Source organism: Liolophura sinensis, chromosome 7 (genome assembly GCF_032854445.1).
Source record: "Liolophura sinensis isolate JHLJ2023 chromosome 7, CUHK_Ljap_v2, whole genome shotgun sequence".
NCBI classification, from domain to species: Eukaryota; Metazoa; Mollusca; class Polyplacophora; order Chitonida; family Chitonidae; genus Liolophura; species Liolophura sinensis.
The window spans coordinates 12,119,963-12,141,028 of record NC_088301.1 but is presented as its reverse complement, the minus strand read 5'-3'; the positions used below and the strand labels follow the sequence as shown (position 1 = coordinate 12,141,028).

General features: G+C 35.3%; 1 protein-coding gene across 1 annotated transcript in view; it reads right to left on the bottom strand.

Annotated features, from left to right (window-relative positions):
- Positions 1-716: 716 nt before the first annotated feature.
- LOC135470065 (phospholipid phosphatase 1-like) overlaps positions 717-21,066 on the bottom strand; it is a 42,832-nt gene continuing 22,482 nt past the window's right edge. The window contains exons 2-6 of the mRNA XM_064748785.1: positions 15,422-15,573; positions 6,914-7,131; positions 2,367-2,490; positions 1,584-1,760; positions 717-1,007 (exon numbers count right to left, since the gene is read on the bottom strand). Of these exons, the coding sequence (XP_064604855.1) occupies positions 777-1,007; positions 1,584-1,760; positions 2,367-2,490; positions 6,914-7,131; positions 15,422-15,573 (902 nt within the window). The 3' untranslated portion in view covers positions 717-776. The remainder of the gene's footprint in view (positions 1,008-1,583; positions 1,761-2,366; positions 2,491-6,913; positions 7,132-15,421; positions 15,574-21,066) is intronic.

Below are 21,066 nucleotides of genomic sequence, written 5' to 3'. Positions count from 1 at the left end.
GGTACACGAATATTGCATGGAACATTTATATGTAGGCTTTGAGATTGTGCTGTATGAATAGGCCAGCCAACATCTACCTGAATTCAGTTAACACCTGAGGACTACTTTGAAGTCTCCATGAAATAATAACACTTCCTTAAAATGTTTCTGTTATTATCAACATCATTCTTTAATTCCATCAACTTTTAAAATAAAAAAAACATTCTGGAAAATGATGTGTATTAGTTTTCAAGAACTACTGACAAAGTAAGCCAACCCCAAAATGTGTGTTCTTTTTTCACATAGCATGAATTGTACAAAGAGACAATAATACATGCACTGTTGCCTTCATTTTTCTCCTTAGCTAGTGAACAAAACAGACCTTGCCCTCAGGTTTCCAAGGCAAGGCAAAGTTAATTTATTTGTTTTTTATTTATTCGATTGCTGTTTTGACACCATATTCAAAAAATCTCAACTTAATTATATCAATACAGTCAGTTTCATGGGGGAGGGGACTGAAGTGCCTAGGTTAACCCAATAGCCTTGGAAAAGTTAGTGGTAAATTTTCCCACATGTGAAAAGAGAAAATGATCCAGCCATGTCCATGAACACAAATTCGTCACCAATCAGATGCAAATGAGCCAATGCATATTTATACTGTGATAAGTTATATATATATATATATATATATATATATATATATATATATATATAACACTGAACTACATCTTTCACAGGAAAGCACAGCAATTGAGGGAAGAATATAAACAACAACAATGAAAACAATAACAAAGGTGCTAAGCCATGTCTTTGGTGATCAGTGGCACAGGAGCATTTGTCCCGGTGATGGCATGATCAGAGCTGTCCTCAGACACCGCCTGGTAGGAGCCCACATCCGATGGGCAAGAGGAAACCGTCGTCATGACGGAGTCCATGTGATGAAAGTGAGGTTTGCGGTGGTTGTTCTGATGGGTGGGAAGGACACTGGGGACTGAGGTTTTCATCACAGGCACTGCCAGTTTGAAGAACTGAAATCCAAAGAATTTCAAAACATTATTTATCCTTGTTCACAAACCCGAACAAAATTTTAACACCAGCAAAGAATTAAGATACTGTTTTCAGGTGATTTGTTTATCTTCTTTGCTTCTGTTCTATATTTAATTAAGCAGTGAATTTCTCTGATATATGTATTAAACACATGTGGGACAAGGTGTCTTACAACAGTTTGGCTGAACCCGCTGAGGTTTGAACCAATGACCTCTGGGTTCTTATCTGAGCTTTAAGCCTCTATGGATACTGTAAACTCAAAGAGATAGTTGCTTCAAAATCCAACTGGCATGCCCCCAATGAATTCAGTACCCACACTGAATTCACTGCCCTCCTAACTGTCTTAATTTGAAAATTGTAGTTTGAATTTCCAGTTTTTTTAGGCACCTGGTATTTGGTATTTGATTTCAATGTGACTTCTTCCACGTATAAACCAGAATGCAGAATTAAGTATTACTGGTACGCCTACCATTATGTGCAACATAACATCCCCTTGACATCAATATTAAACTTCCTGTCCCAAATTTGTATTTTCTAGCATAGGGTCTGGTACTTACAATAATAAAAGCTATCAGACAGCCAATGAAAGCTCCCCCTATGACGTCAGTAGGATGGTGCTTGAAGTCCATCACCCTGGTAACGTTACAGTAGAAAGCCAGCACGGCTAATGTTAGTTGTAAACTAGGCTTCAGTAGCTGTGTCCGGTTTATATTAAACCTCAACTGGATGTAAAACTGTAAAAAAATATATAATATAAATTTCAAATAACATATAAAACCAATACCAGTAAACTAGCTGTTACAGTCAAAAGCCATTTTATCAATTTCAACAAACCGTTTGAGTTCAGTTTTGATCACTGATCAGAAAAGGAGAGTAAATATGCGGAATAATCATTATATTCATTTGTATAAGAATAATTAACGTCTACATGTAAATTTGGTTAACATTAGGGCACAGAGTATGGTATTTACGCATGTGCTTGCAGTGTGCTAATTGAATTGGTCTTGCCATCATCTTTTAAGGGAGACTACTCTCACAGCCATCTTTGCTCATTTGATCTAGTTAAAGTTGGCAAATTATTCAAGTATAATGTTACAGAAAATTGGGTATGAAATTCAACAATCTGCAACATTTTTACAATATTTGGCAACAATCTGCAACATTTTACAACTCCATAACACATGTAGACAATTCTGACAACATAAACTTGCTGAAAATTTGTATTAAATTTATTAAAACATGTTGACAACTTACGTCAGCCTTGTTGAAGGTAATTTTTTTTTTTTTTAATTTAGCTTATCAAATTATCTCATTTTGTAACAAACAAGAAGTTGCCTTACCACAGCATATAAGGCACAATATGCGCTGAAGGCAGCATGTCCTGATGGGAAGGAAAGGTGGCTGTCCTTTAACGTTGTTGGACTGAATTTTTTGCTGTTTGTGCATTCGTAATTTAGGATATACCTGAAGAGAAAAGGAAAAAGTCACTGCATGCACACTGTATAGTTATGATGAAGAAACAGAACATAACATTCACCAATGTCCACAACACTGATCTGAGGAGTAAATAAAAGTTCAAAACATTACACAGTTAAATAAATTAAATCTGAGATCTTATCGTAAAGGAGGGGCTTAACTGGACTCCAGTTCAGACAGTAAGAAATGTTTTGCATTACCACAATACACATGTGCATGTACAATGAAATCTTTTTTGTCTCTTGTGTGAGCGAGTGCTTGGGGTTTAACGTCGTACTTAACAATTTTTCAGTCATATGACGACGAAGGAATCCTTACAGTGCATGTAATGTGCCTCCTTATTGCAGGACGGATTTCGACTGCTCTTTTATCTAATGTTGCTTCACTGAGACCTTACCAAAGGCAAGTAAGCCACCCCGCCCGAGCCATTATACTGATACAGGTCAACCAGTCGTTGCACTATCCCCTTCAAGATGAATGCCAAGCGAGGAATTTACAACCTCCTCTTTTATGGTATGCATCAAATTAAACTGTGACTTGACCTAGGATTGACCCTGGATCTACCGCTCCCAAAGCTGACGTTCTACCAACTGGGTTATCGCGGCAGTTTTTTTTTGTTTTTTTTTTACTCTTGAAGGTTTACATTAAATATTCAGTAAAGGTACGTATGCCTATAATTACTCATTATTCTTATCAAGATAGGATGAGTAGCGGTAATAAAAAATAAGTATATACCTGTAATTATGGTTAATCAATCAAACAGATCCAGATCAAGACAATCTGTATACAAATATATTCTTTATAATATAATATTTATTTATTTACTTCATTGTTTTTCACACTGTACACGAGAATATTTCAGTTATACGACGACAGCCAGCATTGTGCTTGGAGGAACCTTGCAACAGGCTGGGAGAAACCCATGACCATCCACAGGCTGCTGGCTGACCTTCCCACACACTGCCAGAGAGAAAGCCAGCATGAGCTGGATTTGAACTCACAGCGATCACACTGGTGGGATCCTAGATCATGAATAATATTGAGCAATTTTATATCCATTATTATATCCATTATTTTGTTAATCAGTCAAAAGTAGACAATCAACAACATACAGGCATCAGTGGACTTTTTTCTCTGTATGTATGCTGAACCACCATTTACATATCCACACTAACATTTCAAACATCTATGTCTCAGGGATCTACAAGGCCATCCATAAAAATATGTTTGATGAGTGCAAATTGACCAGTTCTCTAAAAATGGCCCTACTCTAATGCGTTTTTTAGGGGGGACTGATAAAAGTTTTCTTTTTTCATTTTACTCTCCATGTTTTTCATCCATCATAATGAATAAAAAAAAATCCTTATTGGCCTAGGCTACAAGATTTGTCTGAATTTCTGAACACAGAATGTTTTAAGCCTGACCTAATTCTAACATCTTTGAGTATATTAACGAACAAGAGTTGCTACAGAAAAGAACCCAAATGACAACTGACTAAAGTAAGAGATCAAAGACAGCTATTTTTGTATCTATTCATGTTGCTGAGTACAGCACAGGGTTAATTAATTCAGCTACAAACTCCTGACGTAACAATGACACAAACAACATCAAACAGCTTATGTGATAAACATTCTGATCATGTATATCATAATGCTAATTATCCAAAACTGCTAAAGGGGGTAATTTCTTATCTCATAGAAACATTTAACTTGTACGTATAATGCATAAAATTAAACTGTGAGTTTGTTTAACGGCAGATCCTTTGCACTGGTTTGATACCTTTAATGTGATTTTACCATCATTATTCATTCTACACAAATTATTATACCAATGCTCTCTTGATTTATTGAATTTTTTTAGAAAACTTTACTGCAGTTACAAAAATTATCATGAAGACTTTAATAATATCAACTATCATTATTTAAATTCTTTCAAAAATGAAAACGATAACATGTCAGAACTCTGATTTGTTGTTATGCTTTCGAAACACTGCAATTATTCAAAAACCCATTCATAAAAATTGATGAGAAAAATCAGATATATATAGTTTTCCTTTTCAGTGGTTTATTGTTCTTCCTAACCCACATTATATCTTCATTTGCTGCACATTTTCACAAATTTAATGAACTTCCTTCTATATAAACTTCCCTGTGTGTCTAGCATTCAACAAGCTGCATGAGGTTCACCACTTAATGACACTATGTACAACTGTTTTCTAACACTTTAGATTTAAATTACACAAAATATTTCAATGTCACTGATTACATTCAGGAAAGCAATTTTATAGAAGTACTATATTTTGTTTTTATATCAAGAATCTAAATTTTAGCAAATACACCAGACCAACATATAGCCAAGGCATATTATTTATACACCAAGTTTTTAAAAATTTTCACGGAAAAGTCAAAACTGCATTAATTCTTGGAAAATGTATTACTGAGTAGCCTCACTTGAAAAAGAGCCCAAAAGTAGCTCCTTTCCATAAAATGTTCTTTTCCACTTTCAAATCAAGACACTGACTCTCGTTGGTTGCTTTTTACAGAAAACAAGAGACAGACACATACAACCATACAGTAATCCCTTTAGGTGCATGTAAATTTCATGACTTGAAAATCAAGAAAAGTAAAAAATGTGTTGGTTTCTTTATTATATTTTTTTTTCAAAATAATAGAAGAACTATGGTATATATGTATCTCAGACCCTCTACATATATACATATAACAGTGACATGGTCTCAGTAAAGATCAAATCCATCGTTTCCAAAATTAGCTTAAGTGCCAGTGCCACTGCTATACATGTACATTTGTACTTCTCTATATGCAAACAGAAGGTCACATGTTCTGGAGGTAGCAGCTAATGGAGTGTATACACTGGTCATTACATCACTGCCACACAACAGCTAATGGAGACCCACACTTAACCTGCAGATCACATGCATTACAGTCATAAATGTACATGTCCGTTAGGTTATATATAGCAGATGGTGAAATGACCCTCAGGAAACTGACGACTGCAAAATGGCGCCAGGTACCGCACAAAGTTACAGATATGTATCTATTTTAAGTTGGGTACGTGTATTTGAAGCTAGATATATACAAACATACATGTATACATATAAAAGCAGAAACATTTGTCCTATTATAATTTAATCTTCCCCTTTCATTTTAAGATTGTGTCTCTCTTGGAACATGAATACCTCAGTACCATCACACAGGCCTACATGTAATGCGGTCACATACCGAAAACCAGCATACAACTCATACAGTAGACAATTCATGGCCTTGTGGTTAACATGCTTGTTATGACACCTGACAGCCCGGGCGCACTGGTTCAACCCCAGCACTGAACACCGATTCTACAGTTCATTCTTGGGGCAGAAAAACAAATGTCAACAGTGCTGCAGTGTACACATTTTATTTCCAGTGCATATTTTGTAAATATTGGTGTCAATGTATTGTAAATGAAACTATACATGTCAGTATTGCTGGTAAACATATATGAGTGTATATTGCTGGTACATGCTGTGCAAGTATAGTCCTGGTACATGCTGTGTGAGTATAGTCCTGGTACATGCTGTGTGAGTACATTTCTAGTGCATGCTGTGTGAGTATATGAAATTCCTAGTACGTGTGTGAGTATATTGTACGTACATGTTGTGCAAGTGTACTGAAGATGCCAGCACATACTGTTTGAATGTACCGCAAGTGGATTTTGTCTAAGCATATAGCTGTAGTAACATTTTGTGTTAGTGTACTGCTAGTACATCTGCAGAAGTACATAGCTATAGTAACACACTGTGCTACAGCATATACAAGAATGTGTTGCTAGTACATATATGTGAGTGTATAATGCTAGTACATCTATATGAGTGTATAATGCTAGTACATCTATATGAGTGTATAATGCTAGTACATATATATGAGTGTATAATGCTAGTACATCTACATGAGTGTATAATGCTAGTACATCTATATGAGTGTATAATGCTAGTACATCTATATGAGTGTATCATGCTAGTACATCTATATGAGTGTATAATGCTAGTACATATATATGAGTGTATAATGCTAGTACATATATATGAGTGCATAATGCTAGTACATATATATGAGTGTATAATGCTAGTACATATATATGAGTGTATAATGCTAGTACATATATATGAGTGTACAATGCTAGTACATATATATGAGTGTATAATGCTAGTACATCTATATGAGTGCATAATGCTAGTACATCTATATGAGTGCATAGGCCTACTGCTAGTACATCTATATGAGTGCATAATGCTAGTACATCTATATGAGTGCATACTGCCAGTACATATACATCAGCGTATTGCTAGTACACATACATGTACATGAGTGTATTGCTGATACTTAGTGCTTCATAACATCTCATCTTTTCTTACCCAGTGCTGCAGTTTATTTTGGACCAATCAGGTTGACAGACATCTATGAAGTGTGGGCGAAGTCGACCTATGGATGTTTTTGCCATTTCCACGAACATCTCAGTGACCAGACCTCCGAACAAGAAGACTGCGTACCCTTTACACGCATCAATGAATCGTGTGGGGCTTCCTAGTACCAGTTTCTTTCGTCTTTTGTTGAAAAATTCCACCAAAACCATCTATAAAAGAAGATAAATAAGAGAAGCACTTGATTAATACAGGTTGGATTTGCTTCTTACTGTCTGTCATAACTTTCAAAACGACCCTTAAGTGTAGTTTCTGGTCAAAACTAACATAATTTTGCATTATGAAACTGTTTTATGAAATTGAAATGTTGTATGCCCCCCAAAATTTTTTACAGCTTTTTATACCCTATAAAATTCATTTATCCACAATTTGACATTTTGTATAAATGAAAGTTGCCTGAATAAGTTTAGAAAACAGCAAGGCATAAATGTATATATACCTATATATGAATGTTATGATTTTCATTCTGAAAGACTGCAGGAAGCACAAGAAACATTTCTGCTGACTCAGCTGCTTTAGTAAACCAGAGATTTCTGCTGTTTGTGCAGTCGTAAAAAAAGAAGCTAGAATCTAGTTTTGTTTTTGTCAGTATGTAAGAGTGATCAAGAACTGTTGAATGACACAAAGCAAATAAACCAATGCTTGTTGACAGAAGTGCAAGGGCAAATAAACAAAACCATCATTCTCAGATATCTCTTTCATTTGTTTATGACACAGGTAAACAACTTACACCCTGATTTTTATGTGTCAGTTTCATTAAACTGCAGGGTTAGTAGACCTATATTACCACAAGCTTTTCAGCTGACATGTTTTCTCTCAAACTACAGGAGCCAAAACTGCTTCCCTTGGCCATGCATCTTTCTTTCCTCCTTTTTATGAAGAAAACAATTTGTCATGGTTTATGTTAACAAGGATTAATGAAGTGTATCTCAGTGAGAGAGTATACTCGTTACGCATGCTTACACAAAGTTCATGCTGGCTTGCAGGGTAAACAATTTTGACAGGAACAAATTAGTATGTGCTAATCACATTTCCTTGCAGGGTGCTGTAACAGGATATTGACGAAAACGACCTCAAAAAAAAAAAAAAAAAAAAAAAATGGACATACAAGCAGGAAAACACACGGGGTGAGAAATCTCTGAATATTTTAGCCCTGCTAATGGTGACACTACACTAAATATTTACTGTAGCCCAAGCAAGAGAAAAGATACTGCCAGACTTACTGGAGAGAGAAGCTTCAGTCTTCAAAAACTGATGCAAATAAATATCTTGACAGACAAAGGTTGTGGTTGACAGCAAAACTGTGGGGATGAAGTTTTAACAACAACCCAGCTGTGAAACCATACTCTACTTATCTACACACTTACTTCTTCCATCAAGCTTTCTAGGCAAGGTTTATGGGGTACCATACACCCATCTATTTTTTCCATATTATTTTTTCCTTATAAACCTTCAAACTTTCAAGTTTGTTCAAAAATTATATCACCGTTTGACCCCTTATGCCTTAAAGTGAATGTTTCTTCAGAATTTGGGTGTCTTAATTTTACCGTAAGCCTATGATGTTGTATGTAATTTCATCTTATACCACTTATACATTGTTCAGTCTATACACTGCGCTGGACAGCAGACTTTTAAACCAAACCAGTTTGTGATAATGATATATGTGTGTGGAAATTGAAAAAAAAAAAAAAAGAACATATACACAATAATTAACTTGTTGACATTCCATGTAAGTAATACCAAACAAAACTTCTGTTTTCCAAACTTCTTATTTCAAACAAAGAACATTATTTTAAACCAAATAAGTTAATAAAAACTCAAACCACAAGAGACCAAAAAATGCTGAGTATGTTTCTTGAATTTTCTATGAAGATGAATGACAAGGTGTAAAACTAAAGTCCTGACTGGATCAACAAGTCAGCACACCTGTACATTTGACTGCTTACATTAATGACAAGCCCACCCAGGTGTGAGGTTGATCTCACCAGGAGCCCTGGTAATGAACATTGACCTGTCATTACACCAAAGATGTCTATTTCATCACCAGCTACATACAACTTGCACAAAACACATTGATAACGAAACTTATCCATTTTTGTTATTTTTTTTGGGACTTTCTCTTTTTAACGTTCTTGCACACAATTTGTTTTTCTCTTTCATTTTTTTTGTTGTTGTTGTTGCAAGAAATGGCATAGTAGCTATCACTTTGGCCACTGGCCAGCCATTCTAAAAAAAGCAAGTATAAACATACATTTGTACATGTGTACATGTCTTCTAGATTTTAACATACTTCCCTAGTTCCCATCAAAACTTCCATTAACAAAATTGGTAACTGCTGGAAGTGTTTTTTGTGCAGTTTCCTTTCAGAGCCAAAGGATAATGCTGCCCGAAGTGCTGGGTTTATCACTGGGTCACCATATTGTAGCCATCTGTATCAAAAAGCTGACCAGTCATACTCAAGATGAAATTCAAACTCTGCCAGGCAAACATTCCCAAAGTGTATATACAAGTCAAAAACCTTCAGGACTGAAGTGGTGTTATTACCACATCCCTGTTTCTATGCCTGTTGTACATGCATGCTTACTCATCGCATTTCACCCAAAGTTTACCTGGCAAAAATGCACTTTCATTTTTGCCACAAAAAAGCACATAAAATCCTTAAAATAATACTTTGATGACTTTCTGATACGAAATCATTAAAACTTTGCAAGAAAACTCTGATGTGACCCTATAAATGAAACAAGTCACCTGAAAAAAGCCTTTAAGTGAAATACAGTATAGAATACAGGAAATTTCCAGTTTTTCCCCATTAAAATCCCATATGGGTCCGTTATGGGTAATGTGGGTAAAACGATAACATTTTCCCACTTTCAGCCCATATAGGACCCACATGGGTAAACCCATTTAATTCCCACATAAAACATTGCCACTTCAGCACCAGACATTTTAATGACAAAAACAATGTGCATGACACTTAATTACAACTTCAGTCATTTTAATGACATGTTCAGAGATTTTAATGATCATCTAATATTTCTTTAATGTACATTTAAAGATCCACTACTAGTTTTTCATTATGGTTATCAAAGAACCTTGGACTTGTCAACTATATAGCTAGCTGGGGAAGGGTCACAGTTTAATCTACAGTACCTTCAATCCCTCTACCAATAAAAACAGACTACTTTAATAAAAGTGAAAAGCATTAACCAACTAAATAAATATTATCATGACACAATAGAAGTTTACATTTTTCATGATAAAATGTATGATTCATGTTTTCTCTGCTTTAACCTAACCCATTTAACTGACAACTTTAATAAATAAAAAAGCTGAAAAACACAATTACATACACTGTATGTACATATAGTAAAAGTAACTAAAATTCTCAACAGAAAATGAAAAATACAAGTTGAAAAAAGCTCACTGATTACTTATATCAAGCCTTGATTTTTCTCAACTAACATCAATTGTTTTGTAGTTTCTCTGACACCTTCTGCATGCATGTAAAGTAAAAAGTATACAAGCATGCATCAGACTCAACAGTAGACTAGTAACAGTCACATCATCCTTTACGAGTTTATAGGTGTTCTCAGTGCATAGCCATGCAGACGTGCAGTGCATAGCCATGCAGACGTGCAGTGCATAGCCATGCAGACGTGCAGTGCAAAACCATTTATCAGACAACTATTACACACATGTACATTCCTGGAATTACTGGGGGGTGGGGAGGGGGATTCTGTTTATTAAACAGCAGTCTGGCAAATAGCTCTATCAGCCCATTACTTGGTGGAAGGGTGGGGGGTGGGGGGGGGGGGGAGGGAGAGGCTGGTCTGCCAAGTGCTATAGGCCATTTGCCTACAGCTTGATTAGTGGTGTTTAGATCTAGGCCTCTTGATATGTTTGTCAACAGTGGTGTTTAAAGGTTTTAGTCAACATCTGACAAATGGTATTAGATCTTTCACAAATCTGTTCAGTAAATTAGACATGGCCAACTCTGAAGAAACAGCCACTAGGAGCTGTTTTAATATATCTACACATAAAGTGCACATGTACATACACATTTTGAGATAATACATATGATTTGCTCAAGGAATGGTCACTTTGAGGTCACTTTTACACTATCTATAAACACACAATGTGTTTAATGCTAGTCTGCTGGTTAGATTTAAGTATAAACCATTTGTGTGGTCAACCCTGGGAACGGATGTGCCCCGCCCCAGGGTATATACAGAAGTTGGGTTTAACAAAGCATCAGTAGATGTTTGGTGTCTTTGTCTCATTATTTTTAGTTCTGATAGAAGTTTTGTTCAGCTACATAATATTAACCTGAAAAATTTAAGAACAAAAACTCCTATTATTTACTTTTTTTGGAGGGTCAGCTGGAATATGCTTAATAATAAACTTTCAAATGTTGATATGAATGAAAATATTTATATGCAAAAATAACTTTACACAAGATCATGTAGTAGCTTATACAAGTGTATCAATAATTATGACCCAAAAATGACTTTGGGGTGGACATATACATGTATATACCGATTAAAACGTTGCGGAGACACTGATAACTCACAGAGGACACAATATATATACATGTACTTATGTCTGTTTTGAGCTGACACGTCATACAAAGATGACTGTTATGCTTCCTAACAATGCTGACCATATAATGCCCAGAGGAGATTTTTTTTTAATGAAATTACTTAAGGACAGACAACAAGTTAACACATATATTTTTTTCCCTATTTTTATTTCTTTCTGAATTTGACAGTAACCTTTAATATCTAGGTTAGTGCATTGTATCGACCTTTGTTGGCTTTCTGCTAATTTTTCTTAATTTTCCTAACCACTACAGTCTGACATATTTGACCATGTAACATAGGGCTTGCATTGTACTTACACCTACATACAGGGTATGAGTATGACACATGTAGACCACAGCCTGAACCCCAACACTGAGGCATTACATCCTGAGTGAAGAACCCGACTGACCTCCCACTATCTGTATCCACACAGATGCATATATCAAACACTGTTTAACTGTGGTAGTGAAAGAGTTATGTCTACATCACAACAGAGGTTTTGCACAAAAAATGTTATATATACACATAAATAAATGAGACTGCAATTTGTAAGGTAAGAGTAAGTCTATGTAAATGTAGATAGTGAACAGATTTAAATTCCTGCAGTAAAACATATATGCTTAGCACAGCTACTGTATTAAAAATTTCAACCTTTTCAACCTCTACAGCCCTTTTTTTCAGTGGAATTTATGCATACAATTATTATGAAAATGACACCAAAAATGATTTGTTTGCGATACTTAAGATGCAAGCTTCATAAAACTGTGCAGATTATTTCTCTGCACACCACAGTTCTCTCAGAATGTTTGCAAGTATTGATTGCAGCTGTGCTTGTAAAGGTTGAAAAATCGGGTATTTAGGCAAGAGGTTTTCTCAAATGATTCCAATCCAGTGACACTAATTAACTGATGACATGACCGTTAGCCCAATTAGCAAATCTGGTAAATCATGCCACAAACTGATTTACAATTGTACCTGGACCTCACCCAAAGAAATGATAAGAGGTGGGAGGGGGTGATTGGAAAAAAATCTGCACATATTCCACTGAAAAAAAACACACTGGTTCAATTCAAACAGATCCAGTTTTAATCTAGTTTGATAAGCACTACAGTACACAGGCCTGTACTTTAATAAACGAGCATCTTTGATAAAAACAGAATTAAGGTTCTTCCCCCCCAGTTCTGACATGTGAGCTCAGATTTATCTTGGATAGGTTAACTTGTATTTGGCTGTATGGCAGATTCCACATGGCAGCGTTATCTCCCTTGTCTGACAGTCAGGGGCTAACAGAAGTCACCCAGGGGATCCAGTATAAACAAGGGCAGATGAGCTGATAGTGGGCTTCAAATTAGGCCTGGGCAATAGATGAGATAAGATTATATCTATATACAAGCACTTGACTTTGTGCAGCTGTTTGCCCAAAGACACAACCCTTAGTTTCAACTTAAAGCTGTGCTGAGAAATGAACAACTATCCGTACAACATAAACAGCTGCTGGAAGAAAAGAAGCCAAACTTTGGCACTGGCGCCACTTATAGGCTGTGAAATGAACAACCGTAGTCAGGTGCTCAACCTCTTGTTCTAATATACAAAGGTTTCACATTCAACTGTGCCTGACAATGTCTATAACTGTCAGGATTTCAAGAGGAACAGGTGAATCATACTAGTGCCAATAAATCTCAAAACTGATGGAATTAATGTTTATATGTGCATACAGGTGATCAAAAATTAACTTTGACGCAGTCTAATACTTACAAGTATAATTCCCCTGTTTTGCCACACAGTGCCAATAAACATCAAATTTGCACTCAACTGCCTTCAAAGATGTAGTTACATATATCAAAGAAATTTCTCTTCAGCTTGGTAAGCCTACACGTCAGAACATCATTATAGTCAGAAGACATATATACATATTTTTACGTTATTAAACTTTGCTTTAGAACATTATTATGGGGGCAATGTACCAAAATGCACTTCATAATGATTGTGCTGGTATGACTTTCTCAGGTTTCAAAAAAAGTATTCATAGTTTACTTTATCGATATTTGCAGAGCAGCTTTATGGCATTAGTTCTTATCAACCACCATCCTAGCAATGGTACGTGGGAAGGTCTGGCAGCAACCTGCACATGGTCCTGGGTTTCCCTCAGGTTCTGCCTGGTTTCCTCCCACCATAATGCTGGCCACAGTCGTATAAGTAAAATATTCTTGGGTACAGCATGAAACACCAATCAAATCAATATATAAATCCTTGCAATGGACCTGTGAAATACATATACACAGACGTAGGATAAATTACAGTATACATTTATTTACTTATCTGACTGGAGTTTGAAGTAAAATACAAGAATAGACTGATTCCTTGAAAAGATAATCAACTTCACACTGACAGTGGAAACTGGACAAAACCACTAACCTTTGGCAAGTAACTGACATACATTCTCACTTCGGATGCAGAGATGAGCTCAATATTTTACAAATGCTAGTCCTTTTTGTTGCATACATTACACTACAGACGAAAGACTAGTGATCCCATAAACTTCATATAAGACCATGCGATTATCTTAAATGACCAAAAATTTCATCCATAACTAACTTGCTCAATTTACGGGATCCTGAGAATTCTAATGATCCTAGAAACGTGCCTTAAGGGCTGGTTTGGAACGTATTATGATATCCTGCAGGATGAATATATGTTTCAGCAGCAGAAGTATTATTTTATGGCATTTATTTGCCTCTAAAAATGCAGTTTTGTGGGCGAAATTTGGGGTCATTTTCATAGCTATATATGCGTTCTTGCCTTCTTATTGCTGCCAATTAAAGTTACAATTGCACTTGTATGAGGTAACATTGTCATTCAGAGCTGTTCCGCATTTTTTCAGCTCATGTAAGAGGGTAACTCACAGAGCTATCAAAATGCCACTCAATGGACAATTTTAACATCAATGTGAGTGATCTTTAAAGAATGGATTAGTCAGTTTGCTGCAACCGTTAATGGGCATAGGCTTGTATCAAATGACATGCAGTTGTAACATTAATTTGTGTTAAAAATAAATCTGTGAACATTGATGGATATTCTGCCAACAAATTTATCACTTTTAAGGGATTGTCATCTACTAAATTAGCCCTCAAAAAAACCCATTGTTTTAAGACCTGTCACCCGGGCAATGCAATAATTACCCCACTGAACAATGACACAATTGTGGTATTGTGTAATGTAACATTGTGGGTAGATCCATCATAAATCATGCAAAAACAGCATGAAGATAAACCTGCCATGAGGCTGTGCAAAATTTACCCAGTAATAGTACAAGACCTTGTCAGACCTGATTACATATCTTATTTACTGTATCCTGTTTTTATCTGGCATGGACCTGATATAATAAACAAGAAGACCTTGATTCGCCCCATCTGATGAATGCATGGTTTGGTAATTACAACTCCAGGTAAGCCGATCAGATTTGACTTTCTCAAAGTAGTCTAACAGAGGCAGGGTGTGTCCCGTAACTGTCCAGTAACTATACCAGCAACATATGGCTGAAAGATAAAATACTTCTCGCTCTCAGCCACAATGTTATCTTTGCTGTTATGAACGAAACAAAAGGAAAAAAAACAGCCATAATTAGATGTTGACTTGACCTTTCTATTTCTCCCATGAATGGCTACATTGTCATTTTTGTTTCCTTTTCTGTTTTTGCTCTATATATATCATAAATATATGATATATATATATATATATATATATATATATATATATTTACCCATTGTGCTGTGTTAGAGGCATTATTTGCTCACCTATGCGTAATGACTTAATTTTGTGGGGAGAAAGCTGTATGGAGCACACTACAATATACAGTACTCACCACCAGTAGTGGAATAAGCAGACCCAGTAAGACAAGCATGGTTGTGGAGATGGTGTCCGGATGATATGGATACCGGATACTGTTATCATCACAGAAAAACCCAATACGATGTGGACTGATGACAAAGAAAAACACAGCTACAGGGGTTGCAACTGAAAGAAGAAAAAACCAAAAAAAAGTTTAAGTTCAAATGTTCAAAAGATTTCTAACTTCATCTTGTCATTACACTAAAATCTGGTTATATAAACTTACATCCAATTTAACATGGTTATAGTCTTATTCAATAGCCTTATAGCGCATGCGCATACAAATGTACATACAGTATAACAAACAAATTCAGTTTACTTTATTTATTTATTTTACTTTATTTTTTTTATCTTTCCTTTACTTCATGACCATATATTTGTCTGTAAGAAATGCTATGGCTTCAATGTATCTTTTTCTCCCTTCTGTTTAATTACATACATATGCTGTCATAAAGGACACATCATATGCATGGTCAGAGCAGTCCAAATTGAGACTATAGGGGTGAACAATATACTTCCATGGTTTATATTTAGTTGTGGATTTTTCCAAATGACTACCCAAATGTGGTTTTAATCATAGGGTCAGTGGAGGTCATCAACATGCCCTAGAGTTATTATCCTGACATCCATATGGTACCATTGGTCAATGACTGGACAGTCTAACTGATCCTTAATGGTTAAAGCTTCCTGGGCAGCTGGCTAGTCATGCAGTCCTGACCACAGCACAAATCTCCAATAACTACTAAGGCAGATTTGGAGAGATTAAAGACAAGTTATTTCAAACTATTTAGTGGTGACTTCATCCCCTGCTATGGTATGTTCTTTCAAATACATTTTAGTCAAGTATTCCACTTATGCAGGGCAAGTTGATCAGAGGGTAAATTTTATTCATTGTAATTCTTCAACCTTTTCGCATTTTTGCAAGATATTTATTTAAGCATATTCTGTAGACATTATTTTGTATAGACTCATAACAATATATTTTTTGTGAAGCCCTGAAATTAGCCAACCCAACAAAAGCAGTTTTGTCTCTAAAATCAAATGAAAGTTACTCTTTCACATGTGAAAAGGTTGAGGAATTGGGGTATACAGAATCTGTAACGAACAATCAGTAGAAAAATATAGCCTCCTTCAAGCTGATAGAATGTAATAAGAGGCACATAAATCAATGTACACATATCTTGCTCTATATGCATGTACAACATAAACACCTGGAAAGTTCCTATGTGTGTACTGGCTAGGGCAATACAGCTTTTTTTTTTAAGAAAAAAGTTCAAAGCGGATAAAAATACAGCTTCAAAGGCTGGTACATGTATATACCATTAACCACACATACACAAGAAACACTTACATTAGAAACTAGTGTGAGAGCTAAGGCATTCTCTCATTACAACCCAATGAGCAAGACACCAGTGGTTTTCAGATCTTTAGCATGAAAAATCTGGAAAATTTTTTGCATTTATTTTTAGATATTTAATATTCCTTATCCATAATTTTCATATACATTGTTCACTATGTCCCAGTGCCTACATGAGTATCAGTCTTAATACACTGTACACTTGTAGTCTGAGTACTGGTTCTTTACTTATATCATCACATTGTTCACTATGTCCGAGTGCCTACATGAGTATCAGTCTTAATACACAGTACATCTGTAGTCTGAGTACTGGTTCTTTACTTATATCTTTAGAACATTGATATGTAACTCAAGAAATACCTTTTTGCATGTTAAAACCTTCATTCAAACTTTCCACAGTCAATCAAAACCTTAAAGCTAACTATGAAGCGTATAAATATCTTCATAATGTCACACTCTAAATGACCATAAATATCACCCAGGACTAAACTGCCTCACTCTAAATCTTCCCTGATTCTAAGAGTTTTATTGATTTTAGAAAGGTGTTTTGGAAAGTACATGATGGATTTTAACCTTCTTGAAAAACGCAAGTTTTAGTATCAATAGTACACTATTTTATCACATTAACTCACTACGAAATTGGACTATTTAGGGTAAATACGGTAGTTTGGAGATAAAGATGTTTTCTCCATATGTTAGTAATTTCTGAGTTTCCTCACAGAAGAGTGTATATATGTTCCATGAGGACATGTTTCTGTGGGTGACTGACAATCCAGTGTAATTCAATTAAAAATAATTAATAGGAGACACTCCAAAGTTCAGACAGTTTTCCACAAGTGCATAATGTAGATTAAAGTTACTAAACAGCCGAAATCTTCATTAAGTACTTTATTTACAGGCAGTCACTTTTTCAAATTATTTACATTATGGTTTAAATATCAGTATACATTACATGACCATGTATACACTGGGTATTATCAGTGTAGAACTACATGTATGGTCTTGTGGAAGTAAACAAAGTCAGTCATGCAATATTGTTCATGTTAATTACTGATACACAAAAAATGGTTTGATTGCTCATTTAGCAGGAAAGCAATCAGAACAACTGCGATCTGCACATACCTATGATCTAAGTGCATTAGGTCTTAATAACTTTCAATTTATACATCATCACGGATGAATGAATGAACGAATGAATGAAAAAAAAAAGAATGAACCCTGTTCTAAGATACATGCTAAGAGCTAATTTCAACTGAGCTGTGTTTTCAAAAGGTTGAGAAGAGGAAGCAAAGAAGCATCAGGTTAAATTCAGAGGTGTATATATATATGCGTGTGTGTGTGAGTGTGTGTGTGTGCGTGGGTGTGTGTACTGATGAAACTTGTACTTTATGAACCTGTCCAATAATAACCTCCCTACCGATGAGAAATAATTTTATCTAACAAACTGTCCTATTATTACCAGGTATAAAATCATTATTAGCAATTTTCTGGGAACGTGTGCAAACAAACTTTCCAAACCATGACAGCTTTACAGGGCATGCACCTTTAGTGTCACATTTCTGATTGACAAATGACACCATAAATGACAAGGAAACACGTCTCATTGTACTGAGCTACTTAATTACTATCTCTATGTGCCATAATTATTTAACCTATTCAACTGCCTCAGCAACCAATATTTTGGAACATTCTGAGAAAAATGTGAGGCGTAGAAAGATAATTTGCACTGTTTTATAAAGCCTGCCTCTTTAATGATGCAGACGAATCATCTGTAGTGACATTTTTATAATAATTATATGCATAAATTGCACTGAAACATTTAGGTAGTTTTCCACTAATGTCAACGTCTGAAACTGACAAACATTTATTTTGGGGATTTTAGCAACTAAGACTACATGAATAAGGAGGAAACAAGTGATGTGTGTTGAAAAAACACAATTTAAGTTTCTGGCAACCAAAATCAGGTTTCAAATTTAAAATACTGACCCTGAATAAAAATAAAATAGTGTCCCTGAAATGAATACATCTATACCTGTTTACACCCCCAAAAATAATCACAAGTATCCGGCAGATTGTCCAATAAGAAATGCTGTTCGTTAATAATCCACTACACATATCAACCCCTGTGTATTTATATACATGGCTTGATTACCAACACATACATTTATTTGATTTATTTTGTGGTTTTAATGTCACTGGACCACCTAAAGATTTAAATTTATTCTCATGCATACTTTCAGATGCACAGTCATGATGCAAGAATGATAATATTGAATAAAATTAATTAAATTATATCTACATATAAAAAAATCACAGATGTCCTCTTTAATGATGAAGCATCACAAATAGGCCTGAGCCAACCTGACATCTCAGATTTCAGCGTTTTAGACTGTTTCAAATCTGAATTAATTGGTTCATCAAATTATCTGAAGAATTTGCTTAAAAGGCTATGGGTCAAAGCCAAAGGTTGTTTGGTCAAGCTGTATAATTAAGATGGTATATGTCTCTAATTAAAGCCTTCCCTCCTGCACAAGCTCAGATCTGCATCACCTCATCCTGCTGGGCATGTATGTAACTTCTTAAAGGGTCCCCTATAACCAGTACTATGATTTAGTCCAGCGGATAGTGCATTTGTTCAACACTGTATGCAATTTACTTCCCTCTGAGGTTCAATAGATACACGTATATACAGAAACATTCCACATCAAGTTTAAAGAATAATTTTTTCTAAAATATACATACATGTTTACAAGGACCACCCTTCTCACAGAAGCCCCTTTATTCTTTGGAAAGAAGAATTTTTTTATAAATATAATATTGCAAAACCTTCAAGAACAATGAAAAATAAGTTTCATGACATATGAGAGTGCGTGTGTGTGGGATATTTTCAGTATATAATACATATTTTGCAATGTTTCACAAATATAATTTATTGGTCTGTCAATTGCATAGAAACAAGATGTCATTTTACATTAACAGTCACTCAAAAAATTACCCAGAATTTAAAATATCTGAATAATCTTGTTCACATTCCTATGTGAATATGCATACATAAATGAAGTCACATTACTGAGCCAGCAATTATTCCATAAATATAAATATCTCATGTGACACTGCTGATGTCACTCGCTGGTAACTTGAACTGTTTAAACCCCTAATAATGGAGGTTATTGTTGGCAGAGTCTGTGGGACAGATGTGAGTGCAGGGAGTACACATCTGACTCTGCACTTCCTGTGATGGTGTCTGACAGTCTATGTTCAACAATGTGGTTAGGAGTTGAAGAAAACAGAACAGACTTTATTAGGTGTACAGTACTGACCCTGGTATTTTAAAGGAGGAAAATACAAAGTGGATGAAACAGAAATGTTCTTTTTTGTTCATGTATGGATGAAAGACAAGCCTTTATTCTTCTGCAGTATTGATGTATAATCTTTTGAACTCCTGAATAACGGTATTACAAAACAACTGCTCTGCACATCTTTTTTTATTGGCAAATGTCTTCTTATTACATTTTTGGCGCCAAAACACTGAAAATACACAATATCTGTAGATGCGTATGTAGGGTAATGCAAATATACACTAAAATGAAAATGTGTGTATGTACAGTGTATGGATGCCTGGGGGTTTCACTGAACTGAACAATTTTTCAGTCATATGACAATGACCAGTCATTAGGTGTGCATACATCTTCTGTGTCTTCTTGTGGCAGATCAGGTGAGTCCATCACGCCAGAATGTACTTCTGTCACTGAGGTATCATGCCAAAGACACCAGACATGACACCCCACCCAGTTACATTATTCTGACACCGGACCAACAAATCCCATTTCCCTGCTCTAACCTCTCAATGCTGAGTGCAAATTGAGGCAGCAACAAAAACCATATTTTAAAAAAATACAAATACAAATGAATGCATAACAATGCATATATATGCTGTAGAACAGTCAACATAAACCATTGAAAAATAAAACTACTCTACCAAACAAAAGTGCAAAGTATCAATCTTCATAACATTATAACTTTTATGCTAAAACTATCAAGTAATATCCTACCAATGAAATCTACATAAATATATTTCTGTACATTAAAAGGCTATGTCTATTACAATATTAAGAAATACACCATATACAGGTATGTGAAGAAGCACTGTGATTTTCTTAAAGCTTAAATGCCAGCAATTCTCTAGGCAGGAAGTCTGGAAAATACCTTGATAGAGAACAAAACTTAGAAGGGCATTTGGAATCACTTATTCCCTGGGGCAT